General features: G+C 40.3%; 1 protein-coding gene across 1 annotated transcript; it reads left to right on the top strand.

The window, feature by feature from the left end:
• Positions 1-452: 452 nt before the first annotated feature.
• On the top strand, positions 453-14,773 carry LOC136863447 (uncharacterized). The gene is made up of 2 exons (XM_067139857.2): positions 453-588; positions 13,834-14,773. The coding sequence occupies exons 1-2, from the start codon at positions 544-546 to the stop codon at positions 14,602-14,604; spliced, it is 816 nt and encodes a 271-aa protein (XP_066995958.2). The 5' UTR covers positions 453-543; the 3' UTR covers positions 14,605-14,773.
• The last annotated feature ends 8,368 nt before the right edge of the window (positions 14,774-23,141 follow it).

The raw sequence follows: 23,141 nt of genomic DNA on the forward strand, positions 1-23,141 counted from the left end.
ATGTAAGAATTTTAAGCAATATCAATATCCACACAGTTTTAAAAGTCCCCTACTTACATTGATGAGCACAGCGGAGCGAGCTTTTTGCCAAAACAGGTGAGATTTCATCATGCTCCACAGGATACAATGATTCTCTAGCAGATGGTGGCGCCTTTGCTACCTCTAGTGTATTATTTACTAACTCTATGATCATCTCATTAACCTGTACAATTGTGTCTGGTTTCATGGCACTCTACCTTGGTTAAAATCATGGGTCGTCTTTCCATCTTGGGGAAGGTTGCACAATCATTCGTGACGTTAAGGCAAGAAATAAAAAGTTGAATGATTCTATTCTTGGTCAATATGGAGTTCGTTAATCAGTGTTACTCGCCACGTTCCACATCCACTTTCCCACATTATCACAGCCTCTACAGGACATCAACATCATCATTGGGCAGATTACAATATCAAAGGTTAGTTGCAAAACCACAGTTATCTTCCCATTATATCTCTCATATTAAGATAGCATCTTGTTGATCATTGTCAGTTCTTCAAACCATTAAGATGAAGACATCATCATCTACCACCGTGTTTCTTCTTGTGCTAGTGGTGAGTATATCAGAAAGAGTTAAGTCACTGCGTTTTATAATTTATCGTAATAGAGTTCTGCCCGGCTAGCATGGGTTCTATAGTAGACTCTATCAGGAATTTAGGCTGGTGATTTCAGACTCTAAAATGCAACTGAGAAGTGAAATGGGCGAAGGTTCCAATCTCGTCAATCCTAGCTTTGATTCTTCTCCCAAACTCCAGGCGAACACCCGATGGTCCAATACATAGCCTACTAATTTCTACCTGTGTAGGAAATGTGGTTATAAGTTTTCATTTTGGACTTATGAATTCATTTTGGTTTCACGATAACAATAATATGAGCAAATAATGTTAAATGCACAACAGAATGTCGATCAGGTCGGCCACTGAATTTTTGACAGTGTTACTTATTGATTAATGGTAAGTTAGACCAAATGTCATATCCGTAATGGTGAAACGAAGATACGGGAACTATGCTGATAAGTTTAAAATAAATCCTTACAATGCTAGTTTTCTCCTAATTTTACTCACGACCTTTAAATACTATCTACGTTTCACGAGAAGTCGCGGCAGCTTGTAGGTACGGCATGAGTAATAGATAGACAAGTAAGGTACAAACATTAGCCGTGATAAACAGTGCGAGCTCTCTGAAAGAGATGTGTGTTCATTATTAAACTGTTCATTATGCAGTCCACAAGAACCTCGTTTATCCGGATTAAGTGGGGCCGGAACTGATCCGGATTATCGAAAATCCGGATAATCCGGAAGAACTAAAAAACAAATACAGTACATGTTATATAATATATTAACATAAGTTGTACAGTAATACCTTGCACAAAAAATATAAGAACACTTTTCTTACATTTACGACTCTGTTTTATGCACTAAAATAATGTGTGAACTTTTTTCTATTTTACACTTGTATAGCGTTTGCGCGCAGCACAATCACGAAGATCTTTTACTAACATCAGTTCTGCCGGTGTGGTTTCAGTCTGGGATTCTAAATAGGCCATCAGTTTGTCCAGCTGCATTGTTACAAATCCATGAGTCGTTTCTTCTGATGGAGCGCCGGTTTCGTTTTCGAATTCACCATCATTCTCGTCATTACCTGCCGAGGAATAAGAGGCAATAATTTATTCATCTGTCATTATGCCATAGCCTGAATTACAGTCGTTTTTCAACCAGTCATTTACGTCGTTCACATCTACGTCCGAGCATCCGGGAATGGGTGCAAATGTGTCAAGGAACTCAGAAGAGTCCGCGGTTTCCCAGTCTCAATTCCAGGCGAATGCGGGGATGGTACCTTTGATAGACCACGGCCGACTTACTTCCAATTGCTGTCCTCAACTATCCTTGGCAGAAAAGAAGGATTGACCCCGTAAAAATACTGTACAATTAAAAATAAATTTTTGTTATTTTCGATCCGGATAAACCGGAGATCCGGATTAATGAGGGCCGTATAAACGGGGTTCTTGTGTACTTGCAGTAGATGTGTAACTAAATCGCAATTGCACTACCAAATTGAAACTTCACAGGAACACCTTAGTTCACAAGAATCATCACGGACGGAACCGATGTTTATTGTCAGGCTTTGAGACCTGAGATTGGCGCATGCACGGCAGCGATGCTTATCCTCCGCACCCCTTGTGCCACGTACACAGGACTTCTCGTCAGAATTGCGAGCAGATGAGGAAAATAGTTACTGTTTAGCGTATGGCCGGGAGCGTTCGGCTCGCCTGGTGCAGGTCTTTCAATACGACTCCGATGGGAAACCTCCGCGTCTGCGTGTCTGATGATGATGATTATGATGATATTGAGGTAGAGAGAGCGCGAAACACGATGTCGGCAAATAGCATATTCGTTTCGGAATAAAAGCAAGAGGTTTGCCCAAGACTTCACATCACCATCCGATTGACGAATCAAAAACAATAGCGTCATATGCCTTCACACTGTACGAACACTGCAGAGAGGTTTAGAACTGAATCTAGGCTTTTGGCACGCAATCTAGTGATTAGAAATTGTATATCACCATATTTCCTACCCCGCCGGCCAACCACCATGTCAGTCCGTATAGACTGACACCTTAACGATCAGAGCCGTGAGGTGGGCGAGGAAATTAATATTAGGCCTAAGAAATCTCACCTTAAGAGAAAGCCTTTTTTGTTTTTGTTATTTGTCTCTTATTATCTAGTTATTAGATTTGAACACTATACTTGCTTGAGCCTCCCTCTCATCCAGAGGTCTCACGTTCGATGCTCGGCGTTGTCTGATGATAAAAGTAAGATAGAGGCGCCGGTCTAGGAAGCCTAGAACAACGACCGAGGGGATTCATCGCGTCGATTACGCATCGCCTCGTAATCTGCAGGCCTTAGGTCTGAGCAGCAGTTGCTTGGCAGGCCAAGGTCTATCAAGGCTGTAGTACCTTGGGTTTTGCGGACCATACAGCTGATTTCACAAGTACAGGATATGACAAAAGTTACACATTGGATGAATATTATTTTTATAACATTATCGTCACTTCCATGAATTGATTGTACTCCTTTGATAATTAATTTAAGTAATACACTGACTGACAGTGACAATGCAACACCAAGGAAGAGTGGTTCGAAAGGGATGAAAGTTGGGGAAAAAACCGGGACGGCACGGATGAATAATTGATGTTTATTTCAAACCGATACGCAGGTTACACAATGCGCACGGCATCGACTCAGTAGGATGTAGGACCACCGCGAGCGGCGATGCACGCAGAAACACGTCGAGGTACAGAGTCAATAAGAGTGCGGATGGTGTCCTGAGGGATGGTTCTCCATTCTCTGTCAACCATTTGCCACAGTTGGTCGTCCGTACGAGGCTGGGGCAGAGTTTGCAAACGGCGTCCAATGAGATCCCACACGTGTTCGATTGGTGAGAGATCCGGAGAGTACGCTGGCCACGGAAGCATCTGTACACCTCGTAGAGCCTGTTGGGAGATGCGAGCAGTGTGTGGGCGGGCATTATCCTGCTGAAACAGAGCATTGGGCAGCCCCTGAAGGTACGGGAGTGCCACCGGCCGCAGCACATGCTGCACGTAGCGGTGGGCATTTAACGTGCCTTGAATACGCACTAGAGGTGACGTGGAATCATACGCAATAGCGCCCCAAACCATGATGCCGCGTTGTCTAGCGGTAGGGCTCTCCACAGTTACTGCCGGATTTGACCTTTCTCCACGCCGACGCCACACTCGTCTGCGGTGACTATCACTGACAGAACAGAAGCGGGACTCATCGGAGAACACGACGTTCCGCCATTCCCTCATCCAAGTCGCTCTAGCCCGGCACCATGCCAGGCGTGCACGTCTATGCTGTGGAGTCAATGGTAGTCTTCTGAGCGGACGCCGGGAGTGCAGGCCTCCTTCAACCAATCGACGGGAAATTGTTCTGGTCGATATTGGAACAGCCAGGGTGTCTTGCACATGCTGAAGAATGGCGGTTGACGTGGCGTGCGGGGCTGCCACCGCTTGGCGGCGGATGCGCCGATCCTCGCGTGCTGACGTCACTCGGGCTGCGCCTGGACCCCTCGCACGTGCCACATGTCCCTGCGCCAACCATCTTCGCCACAGGCGCTGCACCGTGGACACATCCCTATGGGTATCGGCTGCGATTTGACGAAGCGACCAACCTGCCCTTCTCAGCCCGATCACCATACCCCTCGTAAAGTCGTCTGTCTGCTGGAAATGCCTCCGTTGACGGCGGCCTGGCATTCTTAGCTATGCACGTGTCCTGTGGCACACGACAACACGTTCTACAATGACTGTCGGCTGAGAAATCACGGTACGAAGTGGGCCATTCGCCAACGCCGTGTCCCATTTATCGTTCGCTACGTGCGCAGCACAGCGGCGCATTTCACATCATGAGCATACCTCAGTGACGTCCGTCTACCCTGCAATTGGCATAAAGTTCTGACCACTCCTTCTTGGTGTTGCATTTGCTCTGTCAGTCAGTGTAGGTAGGAAGAAGTTCCTTTTGGTTTTCACCGTCAGAGATTCGTATTTTTGAAATCATTTTGGATGGCAGAGTATACTGCGTTTCATTTTGTTGTTAATAGCGACCATATCCCAGTAATTCTGTTAAATTCTTGATTAAGGCTTCTCGGTTATTTTTATTTCTATTATTTAATGTTTGCCGTACAGGGTTGGTTATTCCCTCGGATTCAGCGAGGGATTCCATCTCCACCGCCTCAAATACTGTGTTCTGGAGCTTAGGCACTTAGGCAGGGCTATAACTGCGTAGAAGGTCCAGTACCTCGCGTAGGCGGCCTCATCTGCTATGCTTAACAGGGGCGTTGTGGGGGATGGGATGATGGGAAGGGATAGGCAATGAAGTGGGAAGGAAGCGGCCATGCCATAAGTCAGGTACCATCTCGGAAAACCACTTCGAGGATGGCTGAGGCGGGAATCGCAACCTCTCTACTCAGTTGACTTCCCGAGGCTGAGTGGATGCCGTTCTAGTACTCGTACAACTTTTCAATTTTCGTGGCAAAGCCGGGAATCGAACCCTGGCTTCCGGGGCGCTGGCAGCTAATCACACTAGCCACTACATGTCAGAGTGCTGTACGGTTGAAATTTCGTACATTGAAAGAAAAAATGGCATGATTCTCCAACGTTGCAGTCACTTGTACAGAACTGTGAGTTAACAAGTTTAATGCGAAACAAATGAGTGTGTAAAGCTACCCTGGTCAAAACGGATCATGATGATTAATGTTATACATACTTTGCTAAGTTCTACTTGGGGAACCAGAACTTAATCAGAGGGTGTGGTTGTGTGTAGGAATAACATTTTCCACATTAACCAATATATGGTCAGAATTGTGATGCACTACCTTCCTTCAATGATATTCTGTGTTGAATTTTTCACTGGTCTTACGATACAGTAATTTATTAAATATACTTTTATTAGAACCGTCGATTAACTTTGTCATACCCGTCCTTTGATCTCAGTCTTCGTAAGTGCTACGTCTTGATACTTGCTTACTCAAAGACTATATCTACTTTGATTTAAAAATCTGCTGTAAGCCAGAATCAAAGTTATATACACAATTATTTAGCGAACACAGGAGGATGACATGTTACTATAATTTAGTTGTCAAAGTGTCCCCGGAAAGGAAGAGGTTCCTGAAATTTTACATTTATGTTAAACAGTTGTGTTGCAGTTACTCTCAATACTGTACAGTACTCAAGTAAAGGCACGGCCGTGGAACTTATTTGTTTATATTCACAATGTGTAGGTATAGGAAAGAAAGACATATTAAACACATTATGAAAAATAAAATTTCCTTTCTTCCTTTCATGTTATATTCGTTTGCTCATTTTCCGTTTTGTTTCCTTTCTTTCATATATCTGTTTATTTACTTCGTTTTTCTTCTCCTGACCACTAGTTGCATACCTGATTCCTGCAGTTGCTTGATTTTCTTCTTATTATCATTCCATGGCATTTCTCGACAACTTGGGGTTGGTATTAATTGTGGTCTGGTTAAGTTTTATAGTTTGATGCCCATCCCGACGATGCCGACACTACGTGGAGGGAAGTATTCACTATTATGCGCCTCTCTAGTGGTCTTTAGTACGGTGTGTTGTTCATAAATTATGAAGAGGTGTGTATTAAGACAGATTCTAAAAATCAGTTCCCGAAACATAAAACTTACCCAGAGAGGACAAAATACTCAGCGCGACCTGGAATCGTGGCCAGGACCCTGCGAACCGAAGAGCCCGCTAATCATTCAACCAGGGATCCGAAATTAATATTATTAAAATCATTATTTGAAACTTACAAATGATTTTGCATCTATCGTGATTTTAAGATGATAAAATCTTATAATGTGGCCGGCCTCGACACTCGAACCTGAATCGCCCACCCTTAAATGCTGATAGATCGAAAGTACAAAATAAGATGCCTGAAATTGTTACTCAATGACTTCTCCCGAAACTACGCCAGAGACTTCTTGAAGCACAAATATCGGAATATAGGAAGAGGGATATTAACTCGACCGTATGTCAGAAACAAAATATTTGCATTCAAAAGAGCAGCAATAATCGCTAAGTATGCAAGAATCACTTACTTGCCAGTGAAATACCGTACATTCTCTCGAACTCCTTTTAAACAAAATTTTCATGTTTATTGAATTATTTAATGAAATGATTACCTTCGTGATAGGTGCAAAGGATATTTAAGTGCTGTATCAAACACCGCGTCTAATACTTAAGCCTAAAAGAATTTAAAAACTGCGGAAGATACAGCTCCATATAATAAACTGTATTTATAAGTATTCTACCAACAGAACTACAGATATTTAAACAAAAAATAAATATTATTTCCTATCTCCCCCAACCTAGTATCAAAACAAAGAAAATCTAGCATTCGTAACCTACATACAGAACCTAACGAACCAAACACCAACACAACTACTCTATGTAAAATTAAAAAAAAATCACTAATCTTGGTTACTTCTACGATCACCAAACACATGATACTTATTCCACTAACTGAATCGCTCACGCAGAAAAAATATCAGTTCCGCTGCATGCTAATTAATCTCAACGAAAAAGACAGAAAACCTTCAAAGCGGACCGTTCATGAGCGCATCCAACACTTATCTCCTGCTCGACTGGCTTTTCCAACAGTTCCCCATCGAGGGTTGGACTGCATCAAGGCCCAGCACTGGCACCAGTTCTGTTCATTGTGGCTATGGACACGATCGTCTTGGACTTACAGCTGAAAGTGTCCTGGGCCATGCTTTAGACCAGGGCCTCTCAAACGCCCAATATCTCACGCGTGCAGATCGAGGCGCAAGAGCTCCGTGCACTGTGCATCGATGCCGCTCGGATCAACGCTTCGTCTCTGGGCTACTCGGCTAAGCTCGGCTATACTCGGCTCAACTCAGCCCGGATTTGGAGCGCTACAGCGCAAGTGGGGCAGAGGGAGACAAGCGTGAGGAAAGAGAGAGTAAGCGCTATTGCTCCAAATCGAGGAGTGGAGGGTCTGCACTCTGGTCAACCAAGCCAAGTCGTCTTTTGTACCGTGCACAGTGCATGCACCACGCGCATGCACCCTGAGAGGCCCTGCTTTAGACTGATGACGTCATGCTTGCTGCTACTACAAGAGATAAACTGCGGAGGCAAGTCCACTCTTGGAATGACCACTTCGGACTCCATATGAAAAAAATATATATTAGGAGACTGTTACGATTCCTGAAATCCTTCAGATCGTTGGTCAACACTTGGAAGACGTAGACATTTACCAATATCTTGGATATCATCTCCTTAGTGACCTGGTAGCATCACTGTTGACGTGTTAGCAGGAATTAATGTAGTCTGAATGCCCTGGCATAATTCAGCGGTATACTCAGTGAGAGACAAATGCCAGTTCGCCTCAAATCGATGATCTACAAGGTCATTTTGGGCAGAAACGGCGGATGCTGAGAGCCGTTTGCATTCCATGTAGATGCAAATGTTCCAGTTAATACCGAGTATTTCTCTTCGTGACTAAGTAACCAATGCCATCATTCAGAAGTAATTTAGTGTGTTACCAATTAAAGCTGCCTGCTGTCATTTCTTGATGGATACAGTACTTTTGCATCCATCTCTTGGCACAGGCCAGAGTAAAGTGTAGCTTCCACCGAAGTCCCAGTCAACATCCATGGCTGTGACAATATGGAAGCTGCTGGGGTATGGGTGGTGCTGAGTAATGACATCCAGAGAATGACTAGTGCATCTGAGTGTTATGAAAGGTGTTGCTCATAGGGTCAGTCGTGCTGCCATAGTACTTTCTGACCTAGTGAGGAAAGCAATTGCAAACTACCTCACGCCTCATCTTGCCTAGTATGCCTCATTTTGGTTCTGCCATTGGTTTTTGGGGTTTCCTTATAACCGCATAACCTTTGGTGGTGCTATTTGAGGATCCAAACCAGCCTCTGGGCTGATGACCTAACAGACAGACAGACCAATTAAGGAAAAGATGAGAGAAAGCTGGCTTTTCTGGTTCTGATATCTCTATGGCCGAGAACAAAAGGGTTAAAATTAAAAAGATCCACGATTTTTCAGGAGAAGAGTTTAAAATTTTGGCAGTTTACATCATTGTCTGTCAAAAATACACTTGTTACATACTTTTATAAAAATTCGTGTATACATAGTACTTACATCATTTATTATAATCTGTAAAAGAGTTACAACTCAAAATGATCCTTTCGAATTAAGCAAAGGGGCTGAAATCAGAACATTGAAAACCGTTAGAAGTGCTTCCTGGTATAAATACACTACATTTTTTGAAGTTGTAAAGGTCAAAATAACGTATACATTGATGGCAAAATCTCAAATATGATTTTTTTAAAGTTCGTTCTTAGCCTTCGATGTCTTGGGGCCTGTACCCAACATAGTTGCCAAAACCACTTACCACCAGAAAATCGAAGGCCAGCGACCACGTGGACGGCCAAAGCAGAGGTCGAAGGACACTATTGGAAAGGGTTTTGCAAATCTTTAGACAGCACCCTGAAGATGCATGTTATCGAACTTCAAGGGATCCGAAGAATTGACTCTGTACCTCCAGGAAAGCATTGGGATAACGACGACGACGACTACGACGACGTCGACGATGATGATGGTGATGAACATGAAAAAGAATTTGCTCTACCTGATGGCAGAGTAACTCAAACACTTAAGGAATGGCTAAGTTTAAATTAATTTTCGTGGGGAATACGCCAAACCTGTTTTCAAAAGGCTTTTACTTCCCGACAGCCAATGACCTTTTTCCGTCTTTCGAGAACAGATTACTCCTTGCGGGGCTGTACTCGCAATCTTGGGGTCAGTGAAGGAAATAGGAACGTTGTTGTTATGAGTCAAAGACTCGAGTCGCGTTATCAATCACATGATGTAATACAATATACATTTTATGAATTAAATGTTATCAGGGTTACAGAGGACAACGGATATCATACTATAGGTGCTTCACTTATCTCCATATTCATGATATCAATGAGCTGATGTCAAGAACAACTGCCTGAGATAAGAAAAATACTTGAACTAGTTGTCATGACCACTGTCGATGGGTTAATTTTTGCGTAATTGCAACAATAATTCTCTCTAGTGGAAACGTGTAATTCTTTGAAGATGTTATCGTGTAAGCTTAAAGAAGAAGGGCAAAATCCAGAGTGGCAAGGAAGGAATTGACTTAAAGGGAAATAAAGAAATGCGGAAATACTCATTTTTGTTTAGCTTTCCTGGAAATGAATTAAGTGCAGCTTTTGAGCAGTTTCAAACGTAAAAGCCTACTTGGAGGATAAAGACCTACTTCTGTGCAGCATTCTTTTCCACGAATCCTTTCATCCGTTTTCCGTCTACTGGTAACATTCTCATGACGCTCACGACGTACTTCAAATATCAAATTAATAGTTGTCTCTGCAATCTAGAAGTATATAACTCTTACCGCTGATCTTGTCTTTTGTATGACATTTAAAATAGACAAAGGAAGTAATAAACAAAGTAAGTAAAATCGTAGTTTTACGTGACTGTTCATATACTGATCATATCGTCGCTCGACCGGTTAAAGGTTGTATTCCACAAAGCTCTTCCTATCAATTATTCTCCTTAAGACTGGTCACGCCTCCCAGCCACGTATGGATATGCAGTCCATCAGAACAAATTTTGTTGTGTTCATTTTCCTATGCCCATGTGTAAAGGAAAATGAACCTTACAACACCGTACTGTAGGAATGTACGTTTGCATTACGTATTTACGCACTCCTAGTGTACAATGCATGTAAGGTTCATTTTCGTTTAATCGTCCACATAGGAAAACGAACACAACGGACATTGTTCTGATGGACTGCGTATCCATATGTGGCTGGGAGGAGTGACCAATCTTAAGGAGAATAATGGATAGGAAGAGTATTGTGAGATACAACGTTTTACCGGTGAAGCGACAATATTTATGGGTTCTCCAATTTTACGCGGAATCTGAACCACAAGAATGAGACCATTCAAAAAAGTCCCACATTCATTGCCCAGGATTTGAACTACGACTTCTTTCGTAACAATGGCACTCGACTATCACCGTCCCCCCAGCCTTCTCCTCCTCTAAAAATCACGTCTAGTGACTTTAGGCATAATTTACTGTCCTCTGAAGCAATTCGCTTTTATTCTGAGTTATGTCAGCTAAGGAATGTACTTTCTTCTTAGAGCGAAATATTCTTAGTGGGCGTTGGCTATCAGTCTAGTCCAAATGATCAGCAGATTCTCTCGGTAAATTGACTGATAAGGAATCGAACCCTTGATGTAAATTTCCTCGTCAGGAAATTCTTTGATGTCCAGGTCCCACTCTCTCCTTGACATTCCCTTGTAACATTTGTTGCTGAGTAATGTGGTAAATTTCGGTAAATTTCTTAATTTGATTCTTTTTCTTGTTAATTTCCTACAGCTTTCATTATCGCGTCAATCGTTATGTAGTGCGCAACTGATATTATCTCTGAATACGTCGAAAGCAATACAGCTCACCAAGTTCTGGGTAAAGAAGAATGTTTCTTTTTCCTTGCGTAGGTAAACTTACAGATAAGGCATGGTTTGTCACAAAGAGACCTTGTAATACATCAGCTATTGAAAAAGAATGCAACACAAAGGGTTATAGGTGCACTGAATAATTTTGGAATCTTAAAAGTTAAAAATATATGTCTCTGAATCCTTTGGATCACAGTATATCTCAAAGTAATGAATTGCCGAGGTAATTATTTTCAATGCAATTATTGTTATCGTTGCCGCTCCACTTCATCATGCCATTAACCCGAAACAGTCTTTAATCTTGTCTGATGGGCTCATGCCACATGTTTTTAGTCCTCTAGACCCCAATAGCGATGTTATGAGTCCTGGTGAGGCGTCGTAGTTTGTATTGACAAAGCCATTCGAATGGATCTGCTCTGCCACATCCCTAATCTGCACTATCTGCTGAATAATTTTTATACCTCCTGTGTTGAATGTAGTTGTGGTGTGATCCAGTATTACTGCTCTCATACTATCGCAGTCTCGGTCTCGCCTTGTGTTGCATTATGATGATGATGATGATGATGATGATGATGGTGACGCGCATTGCCTACGCTGACGGAGTAATACCAAGAGGTTTGATTAAGTTTAACACTTCCATCCGACGGACAAATCACCATCAACAGAGTCATATGAACAGTGAAGAGTGTTTATCGTAGAGACAGGATAAGATCAATGCGGAAAGGTTTTGGTATCGAAATGAGGCTTCTGCTAACTGCATAACATCAGCTGTCCTACCGTGTCTGCTAACATTCTAAAGGTGACTTTCTTCCACCAGTGGGACATGAATCGGCTAACCTATCAGTCAGACATTGAAGACTTGAAGCTTTAACCGTTATGACCGCCAAGAGAAGGGCCCAAATATATTCAGTAATATATATACAGCAGTTACATTACTTATTCTGTATATAATTACTTAACATTTGCCTTATTATGAGAGCCAATACACTTGTTTAGTTCAGAATCACATGAAAACAAATCCCATTATGTGGAAAGATGCCTTAGTTATATTGTTTTGCTACTGAGTCCCAATTTCGAACCCGCTCGGCCTTCTCGGAGGTTTTCGGGATTTTGATTTTTCCATTTATCTTGGTGTGTCAGTTTCACTGATCCCGAGTTTTAAGTATCTAGGGTGTCTGGAAATGCCACGTTAAATCATGCTCTTTTATCAGTTCTACAACTACTTTTATACAGTGCCACACTTTTATTCAACCTGCCTCTCTATTCTTAATATCTCGAAACTGTAGGTAATCACTTCGGAAAGTAGTTTTCTACTGTGTAGAAATAAGCAAACATTTGGTTACATCCACTTTTTTACCTCTGAGCCCCAATTTCAAACCCCTAGGTCTCACTGAAAGTTTTGAGAATGTTCGACTTTTACTGACCTACAAGATATCAGGTTCCCATGTGGCAAATTTCAGATTTAGGGCGTCATCAGTAGATGTAACTAATTAATTCATGATTCTTTTAACTTTCCTATCTAATCTTGCACATCCCAACACTTCGACTTCTATTTATAACCATAAAGAATTACATTAGCAGAATGGAATAAGAAATTCTTTTATTAGTAGGGAAAGAACGTTAAAATTATTATTATTTTATTATTATTACTATTACATCAGAGCGAGTTGACGACGCGGATCGAGCCATGTATCTGTGGGTTTGCATTCGGGAGATGACGAGTTCGATTTTTGCTAGTGATTTAAAGCTCCACTAGCACATCAAAAGTTTTCTGTAATGCAAGGATGGAAGAGGGCTTGGATTGGGAAGGTAGTGACCGTGGCCTTAATTAAGGCAGAACCCCAGATTTGCACTTGTGTGAAAATGGGAAACCACGAAAAACGTCCACCCCCGTAGCGCAACGGTTAGTATTATTAGCTGCCATCCTCGAGGGTTCGGGTTCGATTCCCTGTACTGCCAGAAATTTCAGAATGGCGGGAGGGCTGGTATGTGGTTGGATTGGTACATGCAGCTTACCTCCAGTGGGGGTGTGCCTGAAAAGAGCTGCACCACCTCGGGATGAAGACACGAGTTCACCTTTCACAACGAAAAACCCTCTTCAGGGCTGTGGACGGTGGGATTTGAACTTACCATCTCCCGAATGCACGAATGCACCTACGTGACCCTAACTTCATGACCAAGGTGGCTTGAATCTCATCGTTGACAGACCTGAAGATAGTTTGCAGATTACCGAGCTCGATAGCTGCAGTCGCCTAAGTGCGGCCAGTATCCAGTATTCGGGAGATAGTAGGTTCGAACCCCACTGTCGGCAGCCCTGAAAATGGTTTTCCGTGGTTTCCAATTTTCACACCAGGAAAATGCTGGGGCTGTACCTTAATTAAGGCCACGGCCGCTTCCTTCCCACTCCCAGCCCTTCCCTGTCCCATCGTCGCCATAAGACCTATCTGTGTCGGCGCGACGTAAAGCAACTAGCAAAAAAAAAAAAAAAAGTTTGCAGATTGTTTCCTATTTTTACACCAGGCAAATGCTGAGGCCTTAAGACCACATCTGTTTTCTTTTCCAGTCCTAAGCCTTTTCAGCCCCTTCATGTGTTAGGGCGCTGTTAAACCACAAAACCAAATTTAAAAAAATTTTCGGTGTTCTTATTATGTTCTTGTCAGAACTCTTCAACAAAATTCTCTATTACAAGGGACATGCGTTACTACAGGCCATTAATTAATCTGTGCATATATGTATACTATGTTTCAGGTTGGATGTGTGTCGTCCAGTTCCAATACAACGTGCGAGTCAAACGGTTTCACTTGCAGCGCTGACTGCAGTGTCCTGTACCGCTGCTCTGGTAGCTCTAGTGGCTACCAACAAGTAGAAGCAGTGAGATGTGACACTTCAAAGGGTCAGTACTGCAATGCCAAGCTTGGAGGCTGTTCTGAAACTCCGCAGTACTGTCGACAAACTCGAGCTAGCACCTTCCATTGCACCCAACAAGGTTATTTCCCAGACCCGTATGACTGCACACAGTATCATGTATGCATGCATTACCCTAACAGCATTCCAGAGTATGGGTCTATCCTAGACGGACGATGTGAAAGTGGGTGGGCATATGACCCTGTCACAACAACTTGTAAGTACCTTACGACTGATAAGGTGTGTACAGAGGGAGTTGTGCCACGATGTTCGTATGTGGGGCAGAATGGGCCTCTCGCTAGTGACCCAATGATGTTCTACATATGTACCCCGGGCAGTAATGGAGAAATAGAACCATTCATCTACGAATGTCCGCACGGACAAACGTACGTTACGGGCACTGGGTGTACTGCATCCCCTGATCCAGAGCCACCAGTTACTACGGCAGTTCCTCCAATCGTCAATGGCTGCACTAGACCAGGAATATTTGCAGATCCTTTTAATTGCCATAGATACTACATCTGCACAGACTCGCTGCAAAAGAGACATTATTCTTGCTACTTTGGTTTTTACTTCAGCCAGTCAAGACAAAGGTGCATATTTGGCAACTGTTAGAGTAGTCCTGAATTTAATTACAAAATAAGTCACTCACCAAGAAATTTTGTACGCATTATTATGTCAAGTAATTATTTTCGAAGACTCTTCCAAAATATATGCATAAAAAGTTGTTATCATGTGGAATGGTTATTTAGAAATAAAATGTACAGTAATGGTGGAGATTGAATGTATAACAGAATTTCACTTATAATTGAAAGGAAACACATACAAAGATTTAAAGAGCAGAATGACGCCCTGTTATACATAATCATCATCATCAACATCATTAATGAACTGGTTTTCCTGGTCACGTTCATCTCCATATTCAGCTAGTCATTCCATATTTTCAAGGGTCTTCTTCCAGTCATAAACATTATCCACGAAATGAATACTAACAAATTGGAACAGTTCATTTTGTCAAACCAGTCAGCAATTTTGGAACAAAAATCCAACGGTGTGATTCTCTTCCGCCATAAAATCTGGTATTATTTAAGAGAGTAAAGCGGGATGTGCGTCTCATTGTACCACAGTACCTCTACCACTGAACCAGGAGATGATACCGCATTGCAAAATCCTATTTCTTAAATATTGCCTTCTTAACTTATGTCACTCGCCTCCTATGGAAAGCCACAATCCCAGCACAACCGGTTGGAATTTAGGAGTGAAACACTCGAGTCAATAGATATAGTGGCAGATTAACACTTCATTAGCGGCGCGAGGAAATTTGATCCATAGGTAAATGCATTCATTAATATTCCTTCCACTTTTTACTTTTCATGGCAAAATTCAAGAACGCTGTGGTCATTTAACTGAAAGACGTTTAAGACACATTATTAATAATTAACGTATGTATATATCTGTAGAGCAGTGGTGTTCTTCCTTTCTCTCTAGGATCGCTATTTCTCTAGGAGAAAATGGGGGAGAGGCACGTTCATTATCTTCAGATACAATAAGACCTTCGATTTAGGTAAGTAATCTAACTATATAAACTTAAAAATCGATTTATTTCTTCCTTCCATGTTTAGTATTATTTGCACATATCTGACCGTGTGAAGCCGAATGCGTAACTTTTTCTGTCTGTACACTTATAACGGACAAGCTTTCGAAGGTATTTCAGTCAAACTTTATATTACCCGCAGCTTTGTTCGCGTGGATTTCGTAATTGAATAAAAGTGATCGTTCCTCGGTACTATACTAAGAAATTATCTGAAAATCCCTAACGTATAAAAACTCACCGAAATACTGAGTTTCATTTACCCCAGTAACTCTTTGTAAACCACGTTTGTTGTATTACCTCTTGGACTAAGAACACCATGTGACATAGAACTGTTCATATGGGAAACAGTCTTCACTCAAGTCGAATAAAACATGTTTTTTAATTTTTAAAGGAGATTCCAAATATGAATTATCACGTCTGTAACAGGTAACGTTTCTGAGATATACTGTAGGCATGGTCCTTTTAAAATTCACCCCTTTTATCACTCCTGTTCACCCTCCTGGTAATTGGATTTGCCAAAAACAATAAAAAATACGTGTTTGTTTTCAAGAGAGATTCCAAATACCAATTTTCATGTCTGTAACATCTTCAGTTTTTGAGATATAAGTATACTCATTAAAGTTATTTAACCCATTTTCACCTTTTTTTCACCACCTTCATGGGATTTTTAGAAAACACAAATATACGTGTTTCTATATTTTTAAAGGAGATTCCCAATACCAATGTTTACGCCTGTAAACTGTTAAGTTTTTGAGATATAGATATACTAATTTAAACATTTCATCCCACTTTTCACCTCCTTATCGAGGGAATATCCAAAAATCCTCTCTTAGTGAGCACCTACACTTTTATATAAATGTGTCCTTAAAATTTCATTTCGTTATGTCCAGTAGTTTTGGCTCGGCGATGATGAATCATTCAGTCAGTATATGTTATTTTATATACAGTACTAGCAAGATACCCGTGCTTCGCTACGGTATTATACTGAAATTTATAATTGAATGCTTATTGCATTAGATATATAATCCGACGAAATTCGCGATCTGACTCGTATTCTACGAGAATCCACCAAAATTCCCGATCTGACTGTTTTTCTATGATTTTACGGCACGTTTCCTCCCACTTTTAAATCTTCCTTTCCAGCAATCGATTTCGTACTTCCCGGGCTAGGCTCAGGTATTCCTCCCGGTCAGTTGGGTCCGTAAATCTTTGCCATCTTTTCCTATAATATTTTTAATATGGATAAAATCCTTCAGGAGATCCGGCGTGGTGTCATATTGGGTGCCTTGGCGGTACTGAATTATTATGTGATGCTGGAATGGCTGATGACAGGGAAAACCGGAGTATCCGGAGAAAAACCTGTCCCGCCGCCGTTTTGTCCAGCATGAATGCCACATGGAGTGACCGGGATTTGAACCACGGAACCCAGCTGTGAGACGCTGGCGGAGCAACGGAGGATCCTTATAAGTACATTAATAACAGTAAAATCAATTGGTCTCACCTCCTTCTAAACCGCACCGAAGTTAAGTTTATTTACCGCCAACCCCCCCCCCCGGTAAAAAATTAAAAGAATGCTTGTTTCTTTATGTTTAAGGGAGATTCCAAACACCAATGTTCACGTCTATTACCTTCAGTTTTGAGATATAAGTATCCTCATAAAAATAATTCACTTTATTTCACTCCATTTCACAATAATTCCCCCCCCCCACTTAAGTGAATTTTCCCGCAAATAATACTTGTTTCTTTAATAGTAAAGGATCTTCTAAATACCAATTATTACGACTCTAACTTCTTCAGTTTTCGATTTATGTGTCCTCATGAAAGGAATTCAACTCCTTTACACTCCCGCCCTCCAAGATGGTTTCCCCACCAAATCGCGTTCTTCTTTGTTTTTAAAGGAGGTCCAAATAAGAATTTTCACGTCTGTAACAACTATAGTTTTTATTACATGTATGTATTCTCATACAATTCAGTCAATTAATTATTCAATTCTTTCACCCCCGCCCCTTCGTTGGATTTTCCGAGAATACGTGTTTATTTACTTTTAAAGCAAATTGCAAATATCAAATTTCACGTCTGTAACATCTTCATTTTTGAGATATCAGTAGCCTAATTAAAAGAATTCATCACCATTTTCAGTCACTTTTACCCCCCCCCCTTTCCACCCAAGTCGTATTTTCGAAAACTAAAAGTACACGTTTCTTTATGTTTAATAGAGATAAAAATACCATTTTTCACTTCTGTAACATGTTAAGCTTTTTTTAGATATACTGTAAAAATTCTCATTTTAAAATTTCACCACTTTTGAGTTACCCTTAAGTGGAGTTTCCAAAAAACATCACCTATATTTATTTACATTTACAGGAGATTTACACCCACTCTTTACGTCTGTAACATTTTACGTTTCCAAGATATTCTGCAGATATAGTCTTTCAAAAAATTCACCCCATTTTGTCACTCCTGTTTAACCGCCATTAATTGGCTTTTCCAAAAACTAAAAAATACGTCTTTCTTTATTTTTAAAGGAGATCCCATATGCAAATTATCAGTTCTGTAAGATCTTTCGTTTCTGAGATATGTGTATCCTCAATTAAGGCATTCAACCCATTTTTCACCCTTTTACACCCCTCCTATTAGGATTTACAGGAAACAAAAAATACGTGTTCCTTTATTTTTAGAGGAGATTCTAACTACCAATTTTTACATCTGTAAATTTTAAAGTTTTAAGATGTAGACACATTCATTTTTAAAAATTAACCCCCCTTTTCACCCCCCAATATTTGGATTTTTCAAAAACGAAAAATACGTGTTTCTTTACTTTTAAAGTAGATCCAAAATACCAATTTTCAGGTCTGTAATATCTTCAGGTTCCGAAATATAAGTAGCCTCATGAAAGGCATTCAACCCATTATTCACCCTTTTACACCCTTCCTATTGGGATTTTCCGAAAACAAAAGAATACGTGTTTCTTTATTTTTAAAGGAGATTCCAAATACCAATTTTTACGTCTATAAACTTAAAAAGTTTTGAGATATAGATACACTCATTTTAAAAAATCACCCCCTCATCACCCCCCCCCCCCGCCATTAATTGGATTTTCCACAAAAAGAAAAATACGTGTTTATTTTTAAAGGAGATCCCAAACACCAATTTTCAGGTCTGTAATATCTTCAGGTTCTGAAATATAAGTAGACTCATGAAATGCATTCGACCCCTTTTTCAACCTTTACCACCCTTCCTATTATGATTTTCCGAAAACAAAATATATGTGTTTCTTAATTTTTAATGGAGATTCTAAATACCAATTTTTACATCTATAACCTTTAAAAGTTTTGAGATATAGATACAGTCATTTTAAAATATTACCCTCTTTTCACCCCCCTTAATTGGGTTTTCCAGAAAAACAAAAACTACATGTTTCTTTATTTTTAAAAGAGATCCCAAACACCAATTTTCAGGTCTATAATATCTTCAGTTTCTGAGATATAAGTAGCCTCATTAAAGGCATTCAACCCATTTTTCACCCCTTTTCACTCCTCCTATTGCGATTTTACGAAAACAAATAAATACGTGTTTATTTTTAATGAAGATTCTAAATACCAATTTTTACATCTGCAAACTTTAAAAGTTTGGAGATATAGATTCACTCATTTTAAAAATTCACCCCCTTTTCACCCTCCCATTAACTGGATTTTACAAAAACAAAAAAATACATGCTTCTTTATTTTTAAAAGAGATCAAAAGTACCAATTTTCAGGTCTGTAATATCTTCAGTTTCTGAGATTTAAGTACCGGTATCCTGATTAAAGGCATTCAACCCATTTTCCCCCATTTCACCCTTTTTCATCCCTCATATTGGGATTTTCTGAAAACAAAAATATACGTGATTCCTTATTTTTAAAGAAGATTCTAAATACCAACATTTACACCTGTAAACTTTTAAAGTTTTGAGATATATATATATATACACTCATTTTAAAATTTCACCCCCGTTTTCACGCCCTTACCGAAGGAATATCCAAAAATCCTCTCTTAGCGAGCACCTACATCATAATATGAATATATCCCCAAAATTTCATTTCTTTATGTCCAGTAGTTTTGGCTCGGCGATGATGAATCAGTCAGTCAGTCAGTCAGTCAGTCAGTCAGGACAAGTTACTTTATATATATAGATATACAGCAGATGTACCAACTCAAGGTTGCGTTCTAGAGCAGAGGTTTTCACGCTGTGCACTTCGTTCCGCGGGCACACAGCCTTATGAGTGGGCTGAGTGTGTTATTCAGCCACACTGACGTTGTGCTTACGTCATAGGCTCCGATTGTCAATGCCAGGCGAAGGTCAGCCAGTCAGACTCGATCACTATGGCGATATCCGAGATCGAATTGGTGCCAGAAACTAATGAAAAAGAAAAGGCCTTGCTAAATCTCTCTGCAGAGAGCCAGTGGGAAGAACATAACTTTTGTTTTCCTTTTTTGTTTGCTAGCAGTGGACCGTGCAAAATGTCTACTATGATTCAGTCTGTTACGTCGGAAAGGTATAATGTAGAACGCCACTACAAAGCGAAACATGCTCATTTGAATTATTCTGTTGTAGGAAATACTCGAATAAATATGGTTGAAAACAGATTTTTAATACTTTCTGAAACTCGAGGAAAGTCACAAAATGCTAGAACACTGCGCAAAATCAAGTATAAAACGTTTCTAAATGTGCATTTTCGTTTACTGAATAGATAATAGGGATTTTACTTTTCTTAGTGGAAGTTCTGCTATTCCTATCATGAAATTTTAAATATGGCTTACACGCTTCAACCCTGTGTCTTTGTACAGTCGCTCGAAGAAAAATGCATAGCGTATGGTGTCTTAAAAGATCCCCGCAGATTTGTTTCATAAACAATTGCACCTATAGACAGAATGTATCCACAAGGTTCTTATCTACATGTAAAGTGAATTTGATAATAATAAAATTTAGGTCTGATGAAATATTAATTGCAAGGAACATAAACTACTATACGTTCATTTTGCTTTTGAGTGATTGTACATTGTAACTTCTTGCCTTTCTTTATGCTGTTCAACTTCAACCATACATTTTCATTACAAATTGCTATGCCTTTCAGCTTTCGGTTTGCAAGCCTCTGTGAATTAACTACAGGTGTTTACAATCCTGTTTTTCCAACGAGCTCTGTGCTTTTGTTTAGCTGCACAACTTTTGTCATTAAATAATTAAAGAATTAGTCAAAAAGTCAAACAATAGTGGTCTTTGTCTCCCTCTGCACCTCTTACCATCCGTGGTTGAGTCTATCATTTTCCTCGGTAAACTATCCTTCATTACCATAACAAAAAGTATAGCAATTTCTTAACAATGGTGATGAGTTGACACAATTTAATGAATTAGAACACAGTTTGTATCAGCACACTTTCCCAAAATCATTCATTCAGTCTAGAACCAGCTTTGCATCTTCAGTGGATCTTTTAAAAATTGAATGTCTAAAAATATAAGTGTGTCGTCAAGATTTTTAAAATGTTGAGGACAATGTGCTTGTTGTGATGTTTATTTGATCTACTGAAGATGGAAAATAGCTTCCGAAAGCCGGTTCTTGACCAAATGATTATGAGAAAACGTGCTGATAAAGACTGTGTTTTAATTCAATAAATTGTTAAAACTTATCCTCCTCCATTCGCCTCACATGACGATCCGATCTGCGTTCCTACCTGCTGTACCTGAAATCATTCACGCTACATTCATGTCATTCACCTCCAATCTGTGAATAAGTTCACGCAGCCTTCACTCTAGTACAGTGAAGACAGTTTGAAAGCAGACCGATGAAAACACATTTTCATCCGGGAGCTGAGCTGATTTCTTCCTTTCAAAATTACCGTTGATCGCAACTGCGAGTTCACAGAATTAGCCTTATAGCACCTAGATTCCATTTCGCTTGGTGTACTAGTATTTTGGGAGAGCATAGTTAACATTAATATTCTCCCTATTTTTTACCGGACATTCAATGCTCTTAGGTTTCGTCTCTACAATAATCACTTTTTAGTGTTAGAAATGCTAATGTTTGCATTATACGCACTCCACCTCCTTTTAAGCTCCAAGATATTAGAATGCAGGCTTCCAGAACAGTCTTGCATTAAGACCAACTCGTAAACATAGGCCGAATTGTTTACTGTATTTCCATCCAATTGCCTTGTAATACGTTTCAGTAAATGATCCACTTAAAATATGGACAACAAGGGTGAAATACTAAAACCTTACCTTAGCCCTGAAAGTTTGATACTGAAACTCATTCCACCATCAGTTCTCACCGCGGCCTAATTGCTTGCATAAATGAGTCTTGATTGCTCGTAGTAACGTACCCATTACCCTATCATCTCCTAGCACGGCAAACATATTTTTCCTTGACTCTCTGTCGTCAGTATTCTCTAGATATACGAAACGAAATTCTGTTTTCATCTCGTAACATTTTTCAATTTATTGACGCAAACTGAGAACATGCTCGCTGACGGTGCCCCTATGGTGAATTCCGACAAAAGAGTAGCATTACAAAAATGTTGCAAAGTTCGGGCTTGGAAGACTTAGGAGAAAGGAGACGAGCTGCTCGACTAAGTGGTATGTTCCGAGCTGTCAGTGGAGAGATGGCGTGGAATGACATCAGTAGACGAATGAGTTTGAGTGGTGTCTTTAAAAGTAGGAAGGATGAATATTAATATAAAGGTAAAGTTGGAATTCAAGAGGACAAATTGGGTCAAATATTCGTTTATAGGAAGGGGAGTTACGGATTGGAACAACTTACCAAGGAATATGTTCAATAAGTTTCCAATTTCTTTGCAATCATTTTAGAAAAGGCTAGAAAAACAACAGATAGCAAATCTGCCACCTGTGTGTCTGCCCTAAATGCAGATCAGTAGTGATTGATTGAACCACACTCCTTTCCATCCAAATTACTCTTCTTCAATGACAGCAACCTCCTTTTTAAAATGTCTGTGAAAACCTTACATGGTACACTGATCCTTCGACAGTCTTTGCAATCATTTCTCTTCATTTACTCATAGATAGGTGCAATAACTGCTTTAGTCCAATCTGAAGAGACCTTACTCAGATTCCAGATTGGAAAAATATCCATTTTTTCAGCGATTCCTAGGATCTACGATGAATTCATCTGGTTTGCCCAATAAACTATTCATTTATCTTTATTCTCCCGTTCTAAAATTCATAACGTAGTAATAATGGCGTGTGGCCTCCAAAGAAGACTGGTGCAGGTCTTTTGATTTGATGCCGTATAGCCGGCCCGCCCGCCTTTGAGGATTGGGCTCTACCTATGATGAATTCTACAGCTGAAGATGACACACACACACACACACACACACACACACACACACACACACCTAGCCCCCGTGCCATTGGAATTAACCAATTAAGGTTAAAATCAACGACCCGACCGGAAATTGAACCCGGGACTCTCTGGACCAAAGGCCAACATGCTAATCATTTTGCTTTCGAGCCGGACATAATAATAATAATAATAATAATAATAATAATAATAATAATAATAATAAT

The sequence above is a fragment of the Anabrus simplex genome, chromosome 1 (genome assembly GCF_040414725.1).
Source record: "Anabrus simplex isolate iqAnaSimp1 chromosome 1, ASM4041472v1, whole genome shotgun sequence".
Classification (NCBI taxonomy): domain Eukaryota; kingdom Metazoa; phylum Arthropoda; class Insecta; order Orthoptera; family Tettigoniidae; genus Anabrus; species Anabrus simplex.

Coding starts and splice junctions, on each gene's coding strand:
- LOC136863447 (XM_067139857.2), top strand. CDS start 544: ATGAAGACATCATCATCTACCACCGTGTTTCTTCTTGTGCTAGTG. Junction 589..13,833: donor TGTTTCTTCTTGTGCTAGTG/GTGAGTATATCA, acceptor ACTATGTTTCAG/GTTGGATGTGTGTCGTCCAG.